The following is a 23,155-nucleotide window of genomic DNA, read 5'->3' on the forward strand; positions in this document are numbered from 1 at the left end:
CGTACTATTTTATATACTTAATTATATAAATAAAGTGTGTGTATTTTTATTTTTAAAATCCCAATTGTATAGAAATTTAAACAAAAATGTATAAAACAAAATTAAATTATTTTTAAAATGTATTTTTAGTTATTTTAAATTAAAAAACAAAATTAAACAAAATTTATTTATTTAGCTAAATGTGAAAATAAATGGTGAATTTTTAAGAATCTTTGATGAATCTGAAATATCCTAAAGCTAAAATTTAACACGTAGCTTAAAATTGATATATTAAAAACCAAAACAAATTTAAGTAGCTGTAATAATCATGAAAACTGGTTTTATTAAAACCATAGATTCTTTTGTAGTTTGTCTAACATTTTGGTTCATACCATTTTATCTACAAAGCCGATTATTCCGATTTTCAATACCAATCTACATAGTAGAATAATAAACATTCTAAGGTAATTTCATTAATTTCGATGTTGTAGTATGGACTTGGCAGTGATTTACACAAACATACTCTCAGATAAAATGATTTAGAATTTCATAAGAAATACAATATTGCAATATTATATTGACTTATTAATAAAGACGGAGGATATAAAAATATGGGCAATTTAAATCAATTTAAAACCCTTTTCAAAAGTTTCTTTTTGATTAATAAGTTTTTTAACTAAAAATTCACGCAAAATGTTGTTTCGTTAAATCCTTAAAAATTCACCATAATTTTCTCCATATAAAAACCAAAATCTGTCTAAATTTAAATTAGAATCTAAATTATTTTTAGTTTATAAATTAAAACTAATTGGCATATTTAAAATTTTACTAAAGCCTTAAACATATTAGGTGTATTTAAAACTATTTTAGTTTTTTTTTGATTTCTTGTAAAAATAATTTTATATAATTTCTTATTTATTTCCATTATTAATTGTAAACAAATAATAATTTTTTTAATGAACTGTAATGGATTGGCCTAAATTTTTATTTACTCTTTAGTTGAAAAGCTTAATTAATTGTGTAACTTTTCTTTATACAATAATTACCAGAAAAATAATACATTTATATAAATAAATCTATTGACTGTCGACTAACACCCCTTCTCTTTTCACCCAATTTCTCTTGCTGTAATGAAATGCAAAATTAAATTTATAAATATTAAAAAAAAACTAAAATTACTGTAAATTTTGCTAAGAACTGAATAATTCTTTTTTTTTAATTTTTATTTAAATTTCGAATTGTATAAATGAAATTGATTTACATTTAGTTTTCATTTTGGTTAATATTTTTAGTTTCTTTTTCTTTTCTAAATAATTATAATTGGTGTTTGTATGTAAAACTAGTTTAAAAATATTATTATTTTTTTTTTAAATTCCCTAAGTTAGTTCTTGAGAGTAACCTTTATGTTGAATATTGATTTTTGCTAAACAAAACTAAATTCATTTGATAAATTTTATTTTATTTATAATTGTTATGCCTTAAATTAGTAAAAGGACATACAATACTTAACAAAACTAGGAAACAAATATAACACTGTGCTGCAGAATTTGTGTAAACAACTCTTTCCGCTAATCGTATGTAACTCTATACTAGAGCCAGACAAGAGGACAAATATGTGGATTTCTTGTTTCCCAGAGAGAAAATATAGTTTTACATGTTTAGTGTAACCATTTCAAAATTTTTACAAGTTTTTTAACAATATTATAGTTGCAGTAACTATTTATATGATTGAAACCATAATATGGTTAAGTTATGATTTAGATAACTATAGCAATCATATATATAATTACAGCAAATATGTATATGTTTGTGATAAAGGATTTATCATTTTATATTGTTATCGACTTATGGATATCATAATCTAAGAACAACATATTATGATTTAATGATTCATCATTAACATGATTGCCATAAACATATATTTATTTACTACAACCATATATATGATTTCTATAATCATGTGAATCATAGCTTTACCATATTATGGTTAAAAAACTTGTAAATATTTTGAAATGGTTACAGTTTTTTTTCTGGGTGAACTGTTTCTCTTAATAAGGTAAAAGCGTTAATTAGGATTGTATGTGTGTGATCTGGACCATTGGCACTCATACTGCCTGGATTGACTTCATGAAAAAATAACAATTAGAGCTATAGCTGGTCTGCTTTAAACATATGTGGCTCATATCGAATGTTTCTTTAAAATATTAAATATAAAATAGAGCACATCTTGTTACTACTTGTTATTCGCTTAGTTTTAATCTAAAATAGAAATCCTACAATCTTTACTACAACATGTTCTCTTTGTGGCAAGCAGTGCTTTAGACCAGTGATATACACTCATATCGTACAGAAAACGAAGCTGGTGGTCTATTTGCACGAATACAACATGGTTGTTTACGAAACTAATTATGTTTCAAGAAAGAATTGATGAGATCTCACCCAATAATACAAAAGTTATTTTAAATCAGTACATTTGAATTTTGCTATACATATTAAGAAACTGGAATATCTTTTTTGTAATGCATACAATTTGTTCAATCTTTCTTTCATTTAAAAGCCCATCGAATTGTATTAAAAATAGTTAAATTAGTCTTAAAGATAATAGAATTTAAATGCTTGCCCTGCTCGTTGATGCTAAAAGTTGTCAATTAATGCCCGCAATGTTGAGACTAGAATTGCAGCTATTGTCGCCTGAATTGATTGTTTTAGTTCATCCATATTTGTCGGTTGCGATTTATACACTTCCTATTTACAATGATCCCACAGCCTGGTGGAGTTAGGTGAAATGAGCCTGTTAGAAAATTTTCTGCGTAATTCCACCATAACCATCTGAGATATGTGTACAGTTGCACCATCTTGTTAAAATCCCACAGAGTTGAAAATAATTCTCTTTCGGCGTAGTTCCGGATAGAATAAATTCTTTTAGCATGCTCATGTAACGGTCTCCAGTAACCGTAACGCGTTGTCCGTTTTCATCAAAGATTAATAGCCCGACAATACAGCCTGAAGAAACTGCACACCACACTGTGACGCGAATTGGATGCAATTCCCTCTCAAGCAGTATTTCTGGGTTGGAACCACTTCATATGCGATAATTTTGTTTGTTTACGTTAACGTTCAGATCGAAATGGGCCTAATTAGAAATGAAAAGACAATTCAAAAAGTCCTCGTTATCATCCACCTTTCCAAGCATCTTCTGGCAAAATTCTAAGCGAATCAGCAAGTCTGCTGCATTAAGTTTATTCGCAATTTGATTTTTGTAGGGGAATAAGTTCAAATGCTTATGTATTATTGTCTGCAAAGTCTGCCAACTGAAACCCATTTGAAGATAATCCCCTTGTTGAAACGCTGGAGTTGCTTTGTATGGAAGCAGCTACGGCATCAATAGATTCTTGTGCTTGTAGGTGCCTGGATCTACTACGGATCAGTACTCAGCGCAGTAGATCATCCAAAAGACATTGCAAAAGTAATATTATTTATCGGTGCAGTGCGTCTATTCTACTAGACCTCACAATTTGCAAAATTCAAATTTCTTCGGCACCATATTTTTTTGAAACAGTATGGGCCATTGGTAGCTATTATCTTTTTCCATCTTTCTAGCAACATATGAATTCCGAGCGAAAACAACTTCTCATCTTTTGAGGCCAAGAACAAATCGGATACTCTGTTCCAAAGTGAAGCGTATCCCAGGGAGATGGTCTGGTCATGGTCTGCACTAAAGGCGAGTGAGGCAAAACTTCTCAACCAGTTCATTCTAAAACCTTTTTAACAGGTATTGCAAAATGTGGCCGAGAGTTGTTATAATGGAATATTACGGTTTCATATCTGGCCTCATATTCTGCGCGTTTTTCTAGCAATGCTCGCTTCAAACGAATCAGTTGCATTTGGTACGGGTTCACTGTGATGGTCTGGTAAAATTTCAGCAGCTCATAATGGACAGGACCATTTTGCTCCCACCAAATACAGAGAATTATATCTCTTCGGCGGTAGGCCAGGCAAAAGAATTGACTCGGTGCAAAAATTATTTTCTTTTTTCTTGCAAAATCGTATTTCAAGGTATTTTTTCTTCAATTCGTATGGTACTCAATTTGATGAATCTTGTTGAATGCAAACATTTTGAAATTGCTGCTTTAAGTTTTACAACAATCCTCATGGAGCAATATTCCAAATCTTGATCTTCAAACTTTTTAAACCACTTTAGAAAATCACTCACAAAAACTAAATTATTGAAATTTTAAAAGAAAAAAGTTCTCATAACAGTTTGGTTTAGATTTAATCGTAATATTTTTAATGCATTGACCGACCATGCATTACAAAGTTTCGAAACAATACTTTCACAAATGAAACTTAAGCAAATGAAAAGGTAAATAAGATTTTACCATACATGTATAGTTCCACAAGAAGATCGTTTATATATTCAGTAATTTTCTTGGAAGTTTTGTTTAGTGTTTTTGTCACTAATTTTCCTGGCGACTGATTCTGATCTTCCGAAAATATTAGTAAATAGAAGCTTGATCCTCTCTTTTATTCTGCAGCACAGTGTTTTAAAAACAACAACAAAAAAATCCCAACAAATTGTCTTTAAACCAAACAACTAACTACTTACAACTACCTAAAACCAACTAACTTTTACTAACAGATTTAATTTTACAAATTTTCAACTATTTAATTTTGTTGTACTAAAAAAAAAACAAAAATAAAACCACTAAAATATAAACCGTATTAACACTTTTACTTTTTTTTTATTGTAAAAAATAAAATAAACAACAACAATTACAAACAACATTTAAAAAAAAAAAACTACAAAAAAATAATAACTATAACATTCACAATAACAACAAAAACTCTGCTAATTTGATGAATTTTGTTTGTTTATTTGTTTGTCTCTGTTTGTTTGTTTTTTGTTCTCTCTCTCTCTATTTCTTGCTCTCTCTCTCCCCCCGAACCCCCGCTCAACCAAAAAAACACACATTCATTTTGTCGTTTGACCAAAAATATTTTACAGTCGAACTCAATCAACGTTGGCTTCCTGCGTTTATTTCGTGCGGCGCGTTTAATTAAATTACTGCGTCAAGGATACACGATACGTATTCTGCTGTGGACATTTGTACAATCATTTAAAGCACTTCCATATGTCTGTCTACTGATAGCCATGCTATTTTTTATCTATGCCATTATTGGCATGCAGGTAAGTCCAACAATTACGTCCCAAATTAACATTACATAACATCTATTTTAAACATATTATTATTATTGATCCTTAACCAAACCCCAAAAAGAAAAATAATAATAATGCTTTTTAATATTTAAAAAAAAAGAAAAAAAACTATAATTTATTGAAAATATTTATTATTATATGAAATGAATCCAAAAATAATCACACTTTACTTTTTTAAGTTTATTTTTCTGTGTTTTATATTGAGTTTTAATTTCTTTAAATGGTTATTGACACTTTTTTTGAGTTCTTAACACGTTTATATATAAGTTTAAAAACAACGAAAATAGTTCAAATACAGATTTTTAATTAGTTTTATTTATAGTTTTAGTTAAAGGAAAAATTAAGGTTTAGGTTGTTAGATTTTACTTTTAAATAGTGTTTAAAACAGAGGTGGTTTTTCACTTATTTATTTTTAATTTTAGGAAAAATGTCTTTAGCTTTAATTTTTATGTTTTTTAGTTTATTTTTGGTTTTAGTTTTATTAATGGTTAGGGTTTTATTTAGTGTTTAGTGGACTTTGAAGGAGGAGTTTAGCCAATTAGCATCTAGTCTTAGACTTACTTAACAATGTTAGTTTAGACAATCACATTTACTTTAGCTATAATAATAATTATTTAGATATGTAATATTAAGTATAAAATATATGAAAAAGGGAAGGAATTTATAAGGGGAGATCCATCCAGAAACTTATTAAAAATGCCATATCTTTGAAATTTCTTCCAGAAATATCTTTATAAAATTTCTTGACAATTTCTACCGCTTCAATTTTGCACAGAAAACATTATAAATGGTTCATACATATTGATAACGAGATATTTAAATAGAGACTTGACTAATACTGGTGTGTGGTTTTCCACACATGTGCAATTTCTATGTATTTTACGAAAGGAACAGAATTTTTTTATCGTCACATATGATGTGTCTGACAAAAATGTGTAAAATGAATTTGGGGTAACAGCTCGAATTCAATTTGATCCTCAACTCAACCTTGTGTGGAATAGCACACAGAAAACGCATTAAATAGATTAAAAAATGTTGGCAACGAGATATCTAGATAGTGACGTGGCTAACCCTGGTGTGTGGTTTTCCACACATATGCAATTTCTAAGTATTTTACACTAGGAAGAGCATTTTATTATCGTCAACTATATTGTTTCTGAAAAAAAGGTGTAAAATTAATTTGAGATATCTAGATAGTGACGTGGCTAACCCTGGTGTGTGGTTTTCCACACATATGCAATTTCTAAGTATTTTATGCTAGGAACAGCATTTTGTTATCGTCAACTATGTTGTTTCTGAAAAAAAGGTGTAAAATTAATTTGGTGTAACATCTCGAATTCAATTTGATCCTCATCTCAACCTTGTGTGGAAAACCACACATTTCTTGTAGCTTCGATTTAGCACAGAATACGCATTAATAGATTCAAAAATGTCGGAAACGAGATATCTAGATATTGACGTGGTGTGTGGTTTTCCACACATATGCAGTTTCTATGTATTTTACACTAGAACAGAATTTTTTTATTGTCAAATATGTTGTGTCTGACCAAAAGGTGTAAAATGAATTTGGTATAACAGCTCGAACTAAATTTGACCCTCAACTCAATCTTGTGTGGGAAACCACACATTTGCCTCAGCTTCAATTTAGCACAGAAAACGCATTAATTGATGCAAAAATATTGTAAACGAAATATGTAAGTAGTGACGTAGCTAATCCTGGTGTATGGTTTTCCACACATATGCAATTTCAATGTAGAAACTGAATTTTTTATGTTTTATGTGAGTAGACTTATAAGAGAAATGTTTGTATAAAATAAAGATAAACAATTTGATGTTACAGATAACGAAATATAAATATATATACGTTATTAATGTAAAAAATTTTGACAACGAAAAAATATGTTGCTATTGCAAAATGTGTGCTAAACAATACACGAGTGTAAATATTAAATTCGTTTCATTCTAAGATATTTAGGATACTTAAAACACCCTCAAAATTCCTTCCTATTTTCACTCTCAAAAAAACATAAACTAGTTCTTTATTATAATTACTTTACTTTTAAACATTTAGTCATTTATATAATTGTTTCTAATAAAACTATTAATCTTAATTCGTGTATACTTATTTATTGTTTATCAAAAAAAAATCACAACTTCAATATTTTACCAAACCAAACAAAAAAATAAAAAAATTCCTTAAAAATACCAAAATGAAACGCTTTCAAACCCAACCAAACAAAATCAAAACGTTTACCAAACAAACGAAACGAAAAATAACTTCTTCTCGAATAACCGAAATCATAACGAAAACTTAAAGGTTTTTGGCAATATAAAATACGATCCGGATACGCAACTTAACCGGCACAATAATTTTCAATCATTCTCCGGAGGAATCATGCTGCTTTTTCGGTAAAAACCATTGTTGATTTTGAACAAGTATTTGCAAAACAAAGTAATTATTTTTTTAAAAAAGTATTTTTCGTAATCCAAAACCAAAAAACAAATTAATTAATTAAATTACTAAAACAAATAATTTGCAAGAAAAAATTTTTTAAATTAAATTTTAAACAAAACAAAAAAAAAATAAAAGTAACAATTTGAAAATTATATACTATACATATTATTATTAACTATATACTATATATTATACATATTAAAAAAACAAGTAAATGTCTTAGAATTTGTTTATATAAATTTTTGGAAAAAAAAACCAACTATAAATATCATATATATTTTTGCAGGGTTTAATTATCTTTTACCAGTAGTTAGAGATTTAAACAATTATTTTACTTTGGTACAAAAAGTTTTATATTGTTGGAAATTTGAAAAAAAAAATATAAACGTTGTTGATTTTACTTGAATGCTAGTTAATTATTGATATCATTTTCTTTATAATTTTTTCTTAATTTATTTAATTTTATATGTGTATAAAAAAACCAGCAATAAAAATTAAAATACTCGTATAAATATTTAGATTTTGTTGGGTTATTTTATGGTTTTTATTGTTTGAATTTCTTTTTTATATAAAGATTTTTTTGTATAAACGTAATTTATTTGTATTTTTGAATATAGCTATGAATAAAAATAAATCACTTGACATTTTTCCTCACCCTCAGCCCCCCCTTGAAATTGGATTTAGCTTTTAATTCTTCCCTTTTTTTGAGTAATAGTCTAAATTTATTTCCCTTTACCCCAAAAAAAAAACAGTATATTTATTTTAGTATAGAGCTTATATTACAAAATTTATTAACTTATTAACAAAATTTTTTAAAAATAATACAAATAAAAAACAATAAATTATTAAAAAAAAAAAATGTGGTAAAATTTATCAGAGATTGTTTAACAATGAATTGTAGTGACTACTTCATAATATTATCATTACCAAAACTTACTCGGTAATATCAGGCTTTGTACTTATAAAAGTGCTGTTATAAAATAGTACTTTTTCAAATAGTACAATTTTAAGCACATTTTTAAGAAAGTAATATTTGCATTAATACCTTTACAAAAAAAGAACTATTCACAAAAATAATTTTTCATAATTTCACTAGCATTTTTAAGAAAGTACTATTTTGAGTATTACGATTTTAAAAAAGTATTTTTTCAAAAAATACTTTTGCAAATAGTATTGCTTTAAGTAGTACCAGTTTAAAAAAGTGCTATTTCAAATAGGACTATTGTAAGTAGTAGCATTTTTAAAGTACTATGGCCATTCTAAAAAATATTATTTAAAAAGTACCATTTTAAAAAAGTACTATTTTTTATAGTACTATTCTTTAAAACAGTACCATTTGAAAAAGGTACTATTTCAAATAAAAAAATTTTAAATAGTTCCAATTTCAAAAAGTACTTTTTCAAATATTTATGTTTTCAAAAAGTGCAGTGTAAAGTAGTACCATTTAAAAAAGTGTTATTCTAAAAAGTACTTATTGAAAATGTAGTAAAAAGTATTTTTTCAAATAGTAACATTTGAAAAAAGTACTATTTTATTTTTCAAATAGTTTTAATGAAAACAATTTGTTTGAGAAAAAAAATATTTTTCCCAAAATGTACCCATATTTTGTCCGGATAACCCTTGGTTTTTATTACTGCTTCACAGCGATACTGCAATGAACCAATTAAGGATTCTGTCGCCCCCTTTAAAATAATTTGCCATTCCCATAAACCTCTTCCTCCGAGGTATAATTTCAAGTCCATATTTTGTGATCTACAATTTCCCACTGGTTTTTTATGGGACTGATATCTGACTGAGATCGGTTTCAACACTAGAGGGGTGTATGGGGTCATTGTCGTGCTGGAATCTCCAATCTGAATGTATATTTCCCACAGCGTATTAATACAGAAATTCGCTTCAAATGGATCTGTATCCGATTACAGTCATATCATATTTTATTATATGAATTGCACCCATACCTTACCATGGAAACTAGGCCCACACCATCATATTACCACCGACAAACTTGACAGCCTTATCTGAGTATTTGGAATTCAGTCTCCTTTACTACAGTTATCTTACAACTGTTTTCCCACCAGAAATTGTATACGAACAGTACGGGTGTTGATAGCCTCATTAGCCCTGCGGTTAACAGTTCGAAGAACTAGTTTTCAATTTTAGGCTATTGTCAACCTCCTGAGCAGCCATTTTTGGGAATTTCTTAAATTCTCTTGATACTAACTGATCGTGTCTTGGAGTATTTATTGTGGAATTTATTACCATTTTCTAAATCTGACACCTTCTTGTCAGAACGATCCTCTCTGCTGTTAATAACCTCAGATATTTCCAGAATTTTCTCGTCTGTGTCTTTAGAAGATTCTTTAAATTTCGCTTCCATTTCAGCTAAGAATATCTTGAACTTCAGCTAACAATTTCTTGTTGTTTAATCTAGAAGTTTCTTGAAATTATCATTTCCATTATTTTATTTTCTTTTTAACTTCAGCAAGAAGCTTCTCATTGTTGGCTATAGAAGTTTCTTGAACTTCTCTAAAATTTTCTTGAACCTCAGCTTTAACTTGAGCAAACAGCTTCTCGTTGTTGACTCTAAAAGTTTCATTGGCTTCTTAAAATTTGTACATCATATCAGCAAAAATTGTTATACCGATACAGACCTCCGTTTCTTCTTTATACTCAAATTCATAAGTTCCGATGTCTATATCACGCCTCTTGAATTCGTCTATAAGTTTTTTCTGCAATTATACCTAATTAACTGCTGTTGGTAGCTCCAACTTTCTCAAATCTCTCTTGAGTTGTTCGACTTGTAGTTCTTCAAACTTCATGACTGCTTCTTATTTTGTAATCCCACTTCTGACACTAATTGTTACGTTTATACTTTTTAAAAACGGTTTATTTCCTTTAAATAACCCGTATTATTTTTAATTGTTTAATAAAGCGATCAACAGTTTAAAATTTTTAACAACTCTTTGTTTATTTAAATTTATAAAATTTAAATAATCACTGTTCACAAGACTACACTGGTAATACATTTGATATTGACTCTAACAGAGTAATAGTACTGACTGACTGATCTTCTATCTTCTAGTAGTTTCATGAATTATCTATCTAACAGAGCTTTAATGTTAGTATTAATATCATACTTACAAACAATGTTAATAATAGTGTGTAACAAATAGCGTTGATAACAATTAATTGAAAATTACAGTGGAATATAGCATACAATGTTGTCTCAAAATATCAGGCCACCACTGTATTTGGTAATAAGTTCTGTTTTTGAAAACTGAATTTACTAGATTTCAAAACAAAATTTTGACTATATTTTCGCTCACTATATACAAATGTCTCTGATAAAAAATTGCCACAATTAAGATACAAGCTATAGAATGGGACTTGAAACTAATGTCACAAGAAAAATTCAACAAATTTGTTGAAAATTAAAGTTAACAATTTGCAAAGAAATTTCTCAACTTCATTTCAGTCCTATTTTATGTGCAAATCTATAACATGTCTAATTCCCTTGCATTTTGAACAAGAAAATGTTGCCTACTTTAAGGCTTAAATTTAATTAACGAAATTACTAAATTTGTTTAAAATGTTTATGGAATATAATAACTTAATAAGAAAATCATTTTTTAATTGGCTAAAATTTATCTAGTATTTTATTTATACATACATATAGAGCCTCCCTCAAAACCAAATAAAAAAACCTTAGTTAATTTGATTAAATAAAAACAGAGTTAATAAACAGTTGTTATTTGTAGTTAATTAAATTGAATATTTATTATCATTGTTATAATTTGATTTTTAACTGTATTTAAACTTTTAGAACGCTTTTGATAATAATTTCGTTCTAATCATTTACATAAAACACTCAAAAAAACACTTTAATAAATTTTAAAAATAAAAATTGGCCTAATTTTATAATTTTTATTTTACAATATTTTTATTTTCAAAATTTTAATTTCTATTTTTTATTTTTTGTTTCCTATTAATTTTTTTTCTAACAAAACACTATAATTTGAAATACTTTTTAATAAATAAAAACAATTAAAACAAATAAAATCACAAATCAAAAAAAAACTAAAACTTCTATGACATTCGCCACTTCGTGTATGTCTGTGTGTATTGTATCGCAAATAGGTATTTGGAAATATCAAACTAGGTACAGTGGAAAATTCCATTACTAGGCACAACAACTTCCAATCATTTATACAAGGTGTCATGCTCCTATTCAGGTATGTAATCATGTTTTAACAATGAAACTCTAAAATTATCTACTTTGAAATTTTATATTAAAACAAAACAAACAAAAAAAAAAATCACGAAAAGTAAAAACCAAAAAAAAAAATCGAAATTAAAAATTATCTATCTTTTGTTCTTAAGTTCGTATCAGAAATAAAATCTAAAAATTAGTTTAACACCAAGTAATACAATTGAAATTTAAACTAGACGATACAACTGATTAAATAAGTTTTTAGCTTAAATTGATATGAAAGCTTTAGGCTTTTGTTTACAAATTTCTAGGATAAATTTTTTTTTTAATTATCTACATGTTATTTCTAGGTTTTTAAATAAATGTTTTAGCCAAGGTCACCACAACACCCAACAAATTAGTTTTAACTTGTTATAGTTTCAAAAACTGAAATCTTTCTTAGCTGTTTTCTTTTACTTATGTGAATCAAATAATAATAAAACTACACGAAAAACTCACACTCTTATCGCATTCATCATTTAATAAATATTTGTTTCTTAATTTATTTATTCGTTTTTTCTCTTTAGTTTTAATTGTCATTTATAAATTTGTTCAGTTGATTTGTTAATTAAAAGCTTGCATTGTTAATTAAGAGTTAATTTGTGGTTTTAATATGGTGGTTAAATACTAAATATTGAAATACTAAAAAAAAATATATGAAAATAATTTAAACAAAATTTGCACTTTATTTGTTACTATAGTTAAAAAAAACCAAAAAAAAAAAAACAACCTGATATAGTTTATTATTTTTGTTCAACATTTTTGTTCGTTATCGAAAATTCAAAATTTTTATTCATTGTAATCATTTGTAGTCAATGTTGCAGTAAAATGTTGAAAACTGTTTATAGAATATAAACTAATTTATTTTCTCTCTTAGCCTTTATACTTTTTTTTTATTTTGTAACTTTTTTCACAGTGTACTGACTGAGATTGGAAAAATATCATTAAACTGGGAATTATTTTATACTAAAAAAAACCTACTCAATGCTTTCAGAATATTTAAAAAGAAATATGCCATTTGATAAAAATGCAGTAATGAATAAAGAACATAAAGGACAAAGTTCATGGAGTTAGATAAGCATTTGAAATACATATTATTCAAATAGTCCGTAACTTTTTGATTGCAGCACATGCTTTTGGATAAAAAATCATTTAATTTTTCCTTTGATCTCTATACACATTGTCCAACGTATCTCCAATTTGTTTAATCCTTCCAAAAAATAATAAGATCTGTTGAAGACATATCAAAATCTCTTTCCGCCAAACCATTTCTTCAGGTTTGGATACAAGAAATGGTCACTCGGTACTAAATCGGTAGAATAGGGCAGATAAAGGATCAATTCGTAGCTAAATTTCTGGAGAAAAATAGCATTTAGCTTGGCCAAATGCGGTCCTCACTTAATCGACCCAATAGGTTGCATAATATTCGCCATTGATTGTTTTACCCTACGGAAGGTAGTCAATGTCGATTTTACTGCGTGCATCCCAAAAAACCATTCACCATGACTCTGTTGGCAGACAAAACCCAATGTTTGGTCTCTGGTATATTGTGGTGGATCCTTGTTGCGCATACGGTTACGAAACGGCTCAAAAACTCGTCCATATTGCGACTGAACAACGCCAAACACTCATGCGAAGTTCTCACACGATTGTTTATGTGGTCGATTCTTAGCAGACGCGGCACCCATCCTGAGGAAAGCTTACACATACCTAAGTAAAACCATTGCGCCATGTGAGATGCCTATGGCTTCCACAATCTCTCCCACTTTCAATCTCCGATGGTTAAACATCGTAATTTTTTTCAATTGTTTCTGGTGCTCTCTACACCCAACTGGGAGTCCAGAACGTTCGACATCTTGCATAGTGCTTGTACCGCAACAACGAAATTCATACGAAATTCGGTTTTTTACCACTGAAACTGATGGTGCACAGTTCCCATAGTATTTACCAAGCTTAACCTTGGTTTGATTAATGCTTAATGGGCACACGAAATTCACTTCCATTTTCTCCTCAATTTATGCTGTAATCTACTCAATGGCTCTCAAGTGCAAAATAAATGACACAGCTTGTTCAAATTTTGGAAGCAGTCAACTGACAGATACTTGTCGACAGGAGCAGGTCTCCCTTTGACTCAACTCAAAAAGTGAGGGACTTATTGACCGACGTATTCAAGATACAGAGATCCTCAAAAGTGACTAAACACCACAAATTATTTAAATCTGTTTGATCCATCCTAAACAGATCTTTCACTGATGAAAAAATAAATGTATGTATCTAAGTTTCATCCTCTACTGCTCTTCCATGCACAAGAGCAAGGATATGTGTTTTTATTGACCAAGACCGTACATGGACAGAATAAATAAAACACTGTCTCATTCTCATCTTTAGAGTAGGAACAAAAGCTTGGGGAACGTTTTACGATTCTTTTTTTATATGAAGTTTCAACATCGAAATCCGTACCAAATTAAAATCTATTTTATTCTCATTGTGATTTATCTAAAGCTCTCATCTTTACGCTCTCACATAATTAGAGGAACCATATTTTTTTATGTTACGAACAAACACCGTAATTCTAAAATTTGTTTGTGAATGGAAAGGAAGGAGTAGAGAAAATTACTCTCTGAAATATAAACATCAAAAACTTTCATCTGAGAAGCGGTCGATACAGTCATATTTCGAAAGGACATTAGTATGTTGTCTAGGTGAAATAATGAACCTATTTTTACCAGTTCCAAAAGGCTTTTTGACCCGAAATTTCAACCTGCTTCATAAATGTATTATGATGTCTTCAGATTTTCATGGAAAAATACTGGGAATTTAAACAAAAATGTTGTATTTCCACTTTCTCTTTGTATTGTAAAATAAAAAGATCGATTAGTTATGAAAATAACTTCGTGTTCAAATCCCAGTTCATATTTTTGAATGTTTGAAGTAAATTTATCAATAATTTATTGGGTGTATGAGCTAAATATGCAAGATTTTTTATAATGTTTAGCTTTTATTTTGAAAAATTTATACAACATACATTTTTTCAAAGTATTGGCCATTGTTGGCTATGACCTTCTCCCATCTTTTTGGCAACATATGGATTTCGCACCAAAAGAACTGCTCATCTTTTGAACGAATCTAGTCAATTTCGGAAGTGTTGCGCATCCCAGAAAGAGCATTCTGTCGGGGCAAGATCTGGTTTATAAGGCATGTGAGATAAAACTTCATTATTGGCGTTATTTAGTAAATGCTCGCTTCAAACGAATCAGTTGCATTCAGCACAGTTTCCCTGTAATGGTCTGGCCATATTTCATCAGCTCATAATATATATTAATTACCCTTTTGGTGAAACCATTGTATTGGCTTTGATGTCGATTCGGCTGGTTGGACGGGCTTCACATACACTATATTACACTGCGGGTTATCGTAATGGATCCATTTTTCATCGCAAGTACTTATTCGGTTCAAAACTGATTTTTTTTATAGCGTTCGGATATGCATAATCGTCTGTCAAGATCTCTCAGCTTCAACTCATATGGTACCCAATTTCCCTGCTTTTTGATCAGTCTTGCTGCTTGCAAACGTTTTGAAATTTCAGATTAAGTAGCTCATTCAAGCTTTTCTTGAGTGTGACAACAATCATCATGAAGTAATGCCTCCAATTTTTGGTCTTCAAACTTTTTTTCCTGGCATGGGCGGTCTTTGTCCTCCTTGTCAAAATCACCACTTCTGAATCATACAAACCATCTCTCTACCGTTGAAACCGATGTTTGGTACCATAAGCTTCAGTGAGCAATCAGTGAGCTTCAAATTAAAGAAGTAAAGCAAAACTTCCCGCACATGCCGGTTTGTTGGCACAAAATTCGACTTTTCGAAGCATAAAAAAACAGAGTTGTTTACACTATAATGTTTAATAACTAACTGAGAATAAATGACAAATATGTAGCCTTCAAAATGACATATCGCACTCGTTCAACAATACTGTACTAACTCAAAATTTTTAAAAATTCACTTTTTGCAAGAAATCAACTAACAACATCAATATCTATCTGCTGTAAAAATTTCAACGTTTTCCGATTACTCTCTCATCTCGAAAACCACATTTGAGACCATTTTCGTGATAATTAGTGACTACCTTGTATCAACAAAAAGGTATTATTTTGAGTTAATACACAAATTTAAATAGAAATACATCGTATATTTTCATAAAAAATGTATTATTTTGAATTGAGCTTTTATTCAAGTTAAAAATAATCAAATTGTTTTATTTAAATTTGGTTGTATTTTGAGTTGATACTGTTTTGTTGATAAAATAATACAAAAAAATATCGAGAAGTTTCAGAAAAATGGTATTAACTCAAAAAATAGATTTATTTTGCAATAATTGCAAAAATTTTAAAGAAAAACAATGTAAATATGCTTTCAAATGGAATTTGCTTACTATGATGTATTAGGATTTTCAAATTCTCTTAAAATGTAATCACAAACAGTTTTTGCCCTCTACTGAACATTTTAAAATTTTGAGTTAATACAGTATTGTTGAACGAGTGCGATATAAATTATTGAAAAGACCGCGTGCAAATCCCGCATATTAAAGTAAACCCAATATATTAAAGAATCTTTATAATGATTTCTTCTGACATTTCGTTATCATTTCTCCAAAAACTACGTTCTAAACTTTAAACTTTTTTTTTAATATTATGACAATATTCAAACTTACATTAGAAGTTAATTTAAAAATAATTTTTTCTAATTAATTTTTTAACCTAAAATTTTTATTACAATTCCTTATTTATTATTTACGGTAGTTGCTCAACAATTTTACTGCAACATTTTTCAGTTCAAAACCTTTTTCAAACAATTGGCAATTAGAAATATAGACAAATTAGTTTGATATTAGTTTCTATTCAAAATTCTATTTTCTTCCAAATTCATTAACATTTATCATTTAGGTTTGACAATTAGGCTAAAAAAAATAATTTTGTTTTATAAAAAAAAAAAAATATAATAATAAAAAGAATTGGTAAACATTTTTTCTAAATATTTATAGTGTAAATAACTAAATATTTTTCAAGTAGATAATTTGAGTTTTCAATATTGTTCAATATAAATATATAAATATATTTAATAATAAAAAAAACTAAACTTTTATTTAACATAACAAATACAAAATAAAAAAAGAAATTATAGTATATAGAAAAATAAACAAATTGTGTAGTATAAATTTTGAATAATTTTTTTCTTAGAGAAAAAAATGTATTAATCATAAAAAAAAAACAAAAAAAAAAATATTAATTAATAAATAATTAAAGAAAACTTAAAAAATTTTCTTATACATACTAAATATTTTAAAATTAGATTTGAATAATAAATAATCTTTTAATTTTCTTGTATTAAAATATTTAGTTGAAAACTTTAAATAGTTTTGAAAAAATTTTTGTTTTCTATTTAAAATTGAAATAAATATATATAAAGAAAAGAAAAAAAAACTATATAAATATAAATCATTAAGGGAATGTTTTGATACTAATAATGTATTATTTTAGATGTGCAACGGGCGAGGCGTGGCCGAACATTATGCTGGCGTGCCTTAAGGGGAGGCCATGCGATGACGAAGCCGAAAAGGGCGATGAGACATGTGGCTCCACATTGGCCTATGCCTATTTTGTATCATTTATATTCTTTTGTTCATTTCTAATGTTGAATTTATTCGTGGCTGTTATTATGGATAATTTTGATTATTTAACAAGAGATTCCAGTATATTGGGGGCGCATCATTTAGATGAATTTGTACGGATATGGGCTGAATATGATCCAAATGCGACGTAATTATCAATTTAATATAATAATTCTAAAAAATATTTCTCTCTCTATATATTATTTATATATATAAATATGTTGTATATTTCTTTACTACTATTACTACTACTACCTACTACTACTATTTGTATGATTTTCTATTTAAATGTGTTTTTTGTAAAATTAATTAACCAATTTGATTTTTATGTTTTTGAGTTTGCTTTTAATTTGTTTAACTAAAAATTTCATATTGTTCTATTCGTATTTACTTAATGAGTTGCAAATTTTTATTTTCATTATGTTGAAATTTTAAAATTTATCTATCTAAATGTTTTTAAGTTTTATTTTAAGGTAGTTTTGTCCCGGTTTTTATATTTAAATGAGAAAAATGGAAAATATGAGTTGTTGCAAATATTATATAACAATTAAACAAGCTTTGAGCTTCCTAAAGTCTTGAATTTTACTACAGCTTAAAGCTCAAATTAAAAACTTTATAAAATAAGGCTCTCAAAAGAGTCATTAGAGTGTTGGTGGCCAAACACTACCCCGGGGAAGTTATGTTATTCTCACTAATACATACACAATACGAATGCTCTGAGTAAAAACACAAAGTAAACTCAAAACAAAAACAATTTCATACAATTTTTTCAATGCAAAGCACACGCATTTCCATTTGTGTACTCTTTTATTTTTTCACTACTACATATGTATTTGAAGCACTCTCTCGTTGACCACCACTGCATTAAAGTATTTCTAAAAGCTTTCCATGAATATTGGAAGGAAATTCAATCCAGATTAAGTTTTTCGAATTTAAAAAAACTCAATTCCTGATTATTGTACATATTTATTAAGCTTTTAGCTTAAAACTTTAGTAATTTAGATAAATAAGAATAAATATTATATAACAATTAAGCAAGCTTTAAGCTTCCTAAAATCTAGAGCTTAGAGGTCAAATTAAACATTTCCTTTACTAGATAAAACGTTTATAAAATAAGGTTATCAAAAGCTCTCAAATGAGTCATTTGAGTATCTTTAAAAGCTTTCCGTGAATACTGGAAGAAAATTCTACCCAGAATAAGCTTTTGAAATTTAATAAACTCAATACCTGATTATTGTATTTATTAAGCTTTTAGCTAAAAGCTCATAGCATACCACGTTAGTAATTTAGATTAATTAAAGAATTAAAGCTTCCAGAATTAAAATGTAACTAAACATTTTATTTAAAACTTTACAGAGACATTGAAAAGTATGAATAAATCTGAAAAATAAAATTTTCTTCACATAATTTAAATATAAAAAAAAATTCACCATTTTTCTCTAATCAAATTAAGGACAAAACTACCTTTTATTAATGTAAAAAATTGGTATTGTGATTGTAGTTTGTTTGTTAACGTATTGAAATTTGAATTTTGTAAACTTTTAATTTATTTTTTTCGTTTAATGTAGCTAAAATTGTTGTTGATAAATTTTGTATGCTTTTTTTTATAAATAATACACATTTAAGTTAATTGAATTACACAAAAAATTTAAAACAATAAGTTTCAATAAATAAAAGCTAAAAACAAAGAAATAGCTTTCAACGCACAAAGCTTAAAAGCTTTTATATTAAATGATTATTATTTGATCGTATTTGTTTCATATATTTAACGAAAACGTTACACGTTGCAACAACAAGGTAAAATAATTTTAAAGCAATTTAATAATTTGAGCTTTAAGCTCTTTTTCACTTAAGCCTATATATAATAACATAAATATTTTTAAAGTAAAGCTAGCTATACTTAAAAGCTTAATGAAAACCATTTACTTAAATTAAGTTTTTTTTTCCAAGTTTCATAATTTTCATATTTATGTAAAAATAACGAAAATATTCTTAACTAATTAACACTTTCTTAAAGCTTTTTTATGACTAAAGCTCTTTATAAAACCTTAAGCTGCCAACACTCTTCCTTATGTTATAAACAGTAATAACTTGCAAATCTTAAACACATTTTACTAAATATAAATTACCTACATGTTAATTACCTTTTGTAAATTATCATTATTGTATTATATTCGTACACTTACTTTGCGTAATTTCTACTAAAACGTACCACAAAAATAAAACAAATCAATCACTACTACAGAATAACAAAAAAAAAAAACTACAAAAGTAATATTTGTTACTAATTATTTCATTGTTTATATATATGTGTGTGTGTGTATTTTGCTAAACTCAATGATAATTGCAATGAAATTCTAAAAAAATTAATTCTATTCTAAAAATCAATATTTTTATTTTGTCTTCAAAATTTGTCTTCATCACAACGAACAAAAAACAAAAATCCCACAAAAAATTATGAAAAATATCGCAATTGTACGATACTGACTGTATAGTGGCCGAATCCATTATACGGAAATGTATGATATGTTAAAAAATATGGATCCTCCGTTGGGGTTCGGTAACAAATGTCCCAATCGCCTCGCCTTCAAGAAACTGATACGTATGAATATGCCCCTAGACGATGAGATGAGAGTACAATTTACCACCACACTATTTGCATTGATACGTGAAAATCTTAGTATTAAAATGAGAGCGGGTAAGTACAAACAAAACAAAATATATATGTTTTAAATTTTATTTTGGGTATAAGAAAATGGAAACTTAACTTTTAAAACTTAGTCCTTCAAAAAAAAATTCACTTTTTCATATTTTTGTATAAAATGTGATAAATCAGAACCATTGACTTATTGAATAAAATATTTAAAAAAAAATTATCAAAAAAAAAGTGAAAATGTGCAATATTTTTGAAAGGCGTGGCATATTTTTGAATCTAATTGAGATATTGACTTGAAATTGTGTTTGTAAGACCAAAAATTAACATATCTAAACACAAAAAATTAGTTCGGAATAAATGTGGATCAAATTAGTCCTAATATTTGAAATCCTATTAAAATTTTGATATAAATTTTAGTTTTAGAAACTCAATAAATATGTAATAAAATCTTTATTTATTAACAAAATTTAATTAAATTTTCAACGTTTTTTAAATTTGTCATTCTAAATAACAAAGTGAAAAAAAAAACTTGTCACAATGTCAAAGGGAATCCCGCAATTCCTAAAAATTGGAGCAAAAATCCCATAAATGGTATTTTTATAATTTTGCCCATAGGGTCCTCATTTCCATCGGAGCTGGGAAAATACTTTGGGAATATATAGGGAATATATCAAGGTTTTCAAGGCTGCTTTCCATTTTCTGATTCCAGCTTTGGGATTTTAGAACATGTGGCCCAAACTTGAAATATTTATAAAAAATAGGTCAATTTCCGAAGAGCTTAAGGCCGACATATTCCAAAAATAGAACATGTTCTTTATACCAATATGTTCTCCATAAAGATACCTTACAGCAAAACATACATTGTTATTTGTTCTTAAATAAGGTTTTTTTTTAATAAAAAAAAGAGTTATTTGGTCTAAAAGTACGCCCTATATTTTTAAAAAAGCGGACCAGGGATAAGAAACAGAAAAATGGGACTTGTTTAAAAATTTTACATGTCGAATGTACCCTACTTGGAGCCACAATTGTTGGGCTCCACAATTCCTTGGCTACGCTCAAGTCAAATTTTATTTCAGCCGTTTAGAAATGCCAGATTTATTTCCAAAAAATTTCGATTCTGCCCCACTAAGCAGCAGAAGCCTTGGCTCTGCGCACAAAAGAATCGAATCATTAATCTTTACGAGCTGCTCTGGTGCTCTTCGAAAAAGTTGTTCGACTTCTTTTGTATCACCAATATCTGTCTGACCATTTTTTCTTCCTGATCCAGATTTTTTTTCAATATTAAAGTCTCCCTTATACTGTTTAATGGCCTTTGAAACAGTATGACGATGAACCTTCAAATCTTTTGCTAGTTTTTTGAAAGTGCATATTGAATTTTTTTGAAAAGTTTTAATTATTTTTTCGCGTACTTTTTCTTCGGTGACCATTTTGACATAACAGTAACATATTCTAATACAAAATAATAACACTAGTTTACAAGGGTTTTGCACATGAATTGGAACATATGGGGATTTGTGTATTTAAGTCTTCTAACTTCGGAAAAAATATTAAAAGTCAAAAAATTGGAAAGTCAAACTTTTGAGATATTTATTAAAAACGAAACATATAAAAATGTACATTAAATTAGGACAAAAAAATTAAAAGTAAAGTGTTTTAGTAATCTTTTTATAATTATTTTCATTTGTCTCCCTCACGACACTCCAAAAGTAGTCTCCTAGCATATTCTGGTCCCAAAAACCTTTATAATTCCTCTCGAAAAACTTCAAATCTTGATGGAAACGCTGTCTATGTTCGTCACTCATGTGTACGAGGTTTTCCGGGAAAAAATCCACATGAGAATGTAAAAAGTGAATTTTGAGGGACATATTTTATACCCATCAATTTAGAATTATGTAATAAATTCGCAACAATATCTCTGTAATTTTGACTTTTCTTATTCCCCAAAAATTCATGAACAACAAGTTTAAAAGAATTCCATGCTGCTTTTTCAACATCGGTTAATAGACACTCAAATTTGGTATCACCCAAAATTTTTCTTATTTGAGGACCCACAAATATCCCTTCTTTTAATTTAGCCTCAGAAAGACTCGAGAACACGCTTAATAAATATTGAAATGCTGGTTTTGTCTTATCTAAAGCTTTTACAAAATTTTTCATTAAACCTAATTTAATGTGGAGTGACGGCAAAACTATTTTTTGTGGGTCAACCAAACTGACATTTTTAATGTTAATTTTACCTGGAATATATTCACTACAATTTGCGCAAATCTAATGAGGAACCCATTTTTTATCCTGATTTGACACGTGGAATCCAAAATGATTTAAATAAGAATTTTGCAGTGTTTGTGTTGTAGGAAAACCTCGATTTAACTGAATAACTTTTCCGCAAATAAAACAAAAATGGTCTGGGTTTATTTTACACTTTCTAGAAGACATTTTAAAATAGTTCTTATTTTAGAGTTATGTATTTAATAACTATGTATTAACGTTTATCTACAAAAAAGATGTACTTTTAAACAGTATTTATTTTTTCCCGTTAATTTTTTTTGGAATTTGTCAAAAATATACAAATCTGAAAGTATATAATAGCTTCGCCAGAGTGTTGAGTACACAAAAACGAAGTAAATACCTAATAACTACAATTTATACACTACAGTATGCATTAGTAGTACTCAGGGCAGGTGAAAAATAAAAACCCATATCTCAACATTTTGACGTATAGGTGGGAAACAAAAAATGGTCAATTAGCTAGCGTCCATAGCTCTTTTCAAAAATATAATTTTCATTACATGAGCAAACAAAAATTTTTGATTTGTAAACTAGTGTAATTTGTTGCACCAATGACAAGTGTTGACTGAAATAGTGTGTATAAGTTATTCCTAACTCACACTTTACCTCGGTTTTTGACCAATTTTGTATCTATATCTGGATTA

At 27.9% G+C, this 23,155-nt stretch overlaps 1 protein-coding gene across 1 annotated transcript in view; it reads left to right on the forward strand.

The window, feature by feature from the left end:
- Positions 1-23,155, forward strand: part of cac (cacophony) — a 210,149-nt gene that overhangs the window by 149,242 nt on the left and 37,752 nt on the right. The window contains exons 21-24 of the mRNA XM_065509066.1: positions 4,985-5,167; positions 11,790-11,884; positions 17,436-17,714; positions 20,062-20,264. Of these exons, the coding sequence (XP_065365138.1) occupies positions 4,985-5,167; positions 11,790-11,884; positions 17,436-17,714; positions 20,062-20,264 (760 nt within the window). The remainder of the gene's footprint in view (positions 1-4,984; positions 5,168-11,789; positions 11,885-17,435; positions 17,715-20,061; positions 20,265-23,155) is intronic.

This window comes from Calliphora vicina, chromosome 4, assembly GCF_958450345.1.
Source record: "Calliphora vicina chromosome 4, idCalVici1.1, whole genome shotgun sequence".
NCBI lineage: Eukaryota > Metazoa > Arthropoda > Insecta > Diptera > Calliphoridae > Calliphora > Calliphora vicina.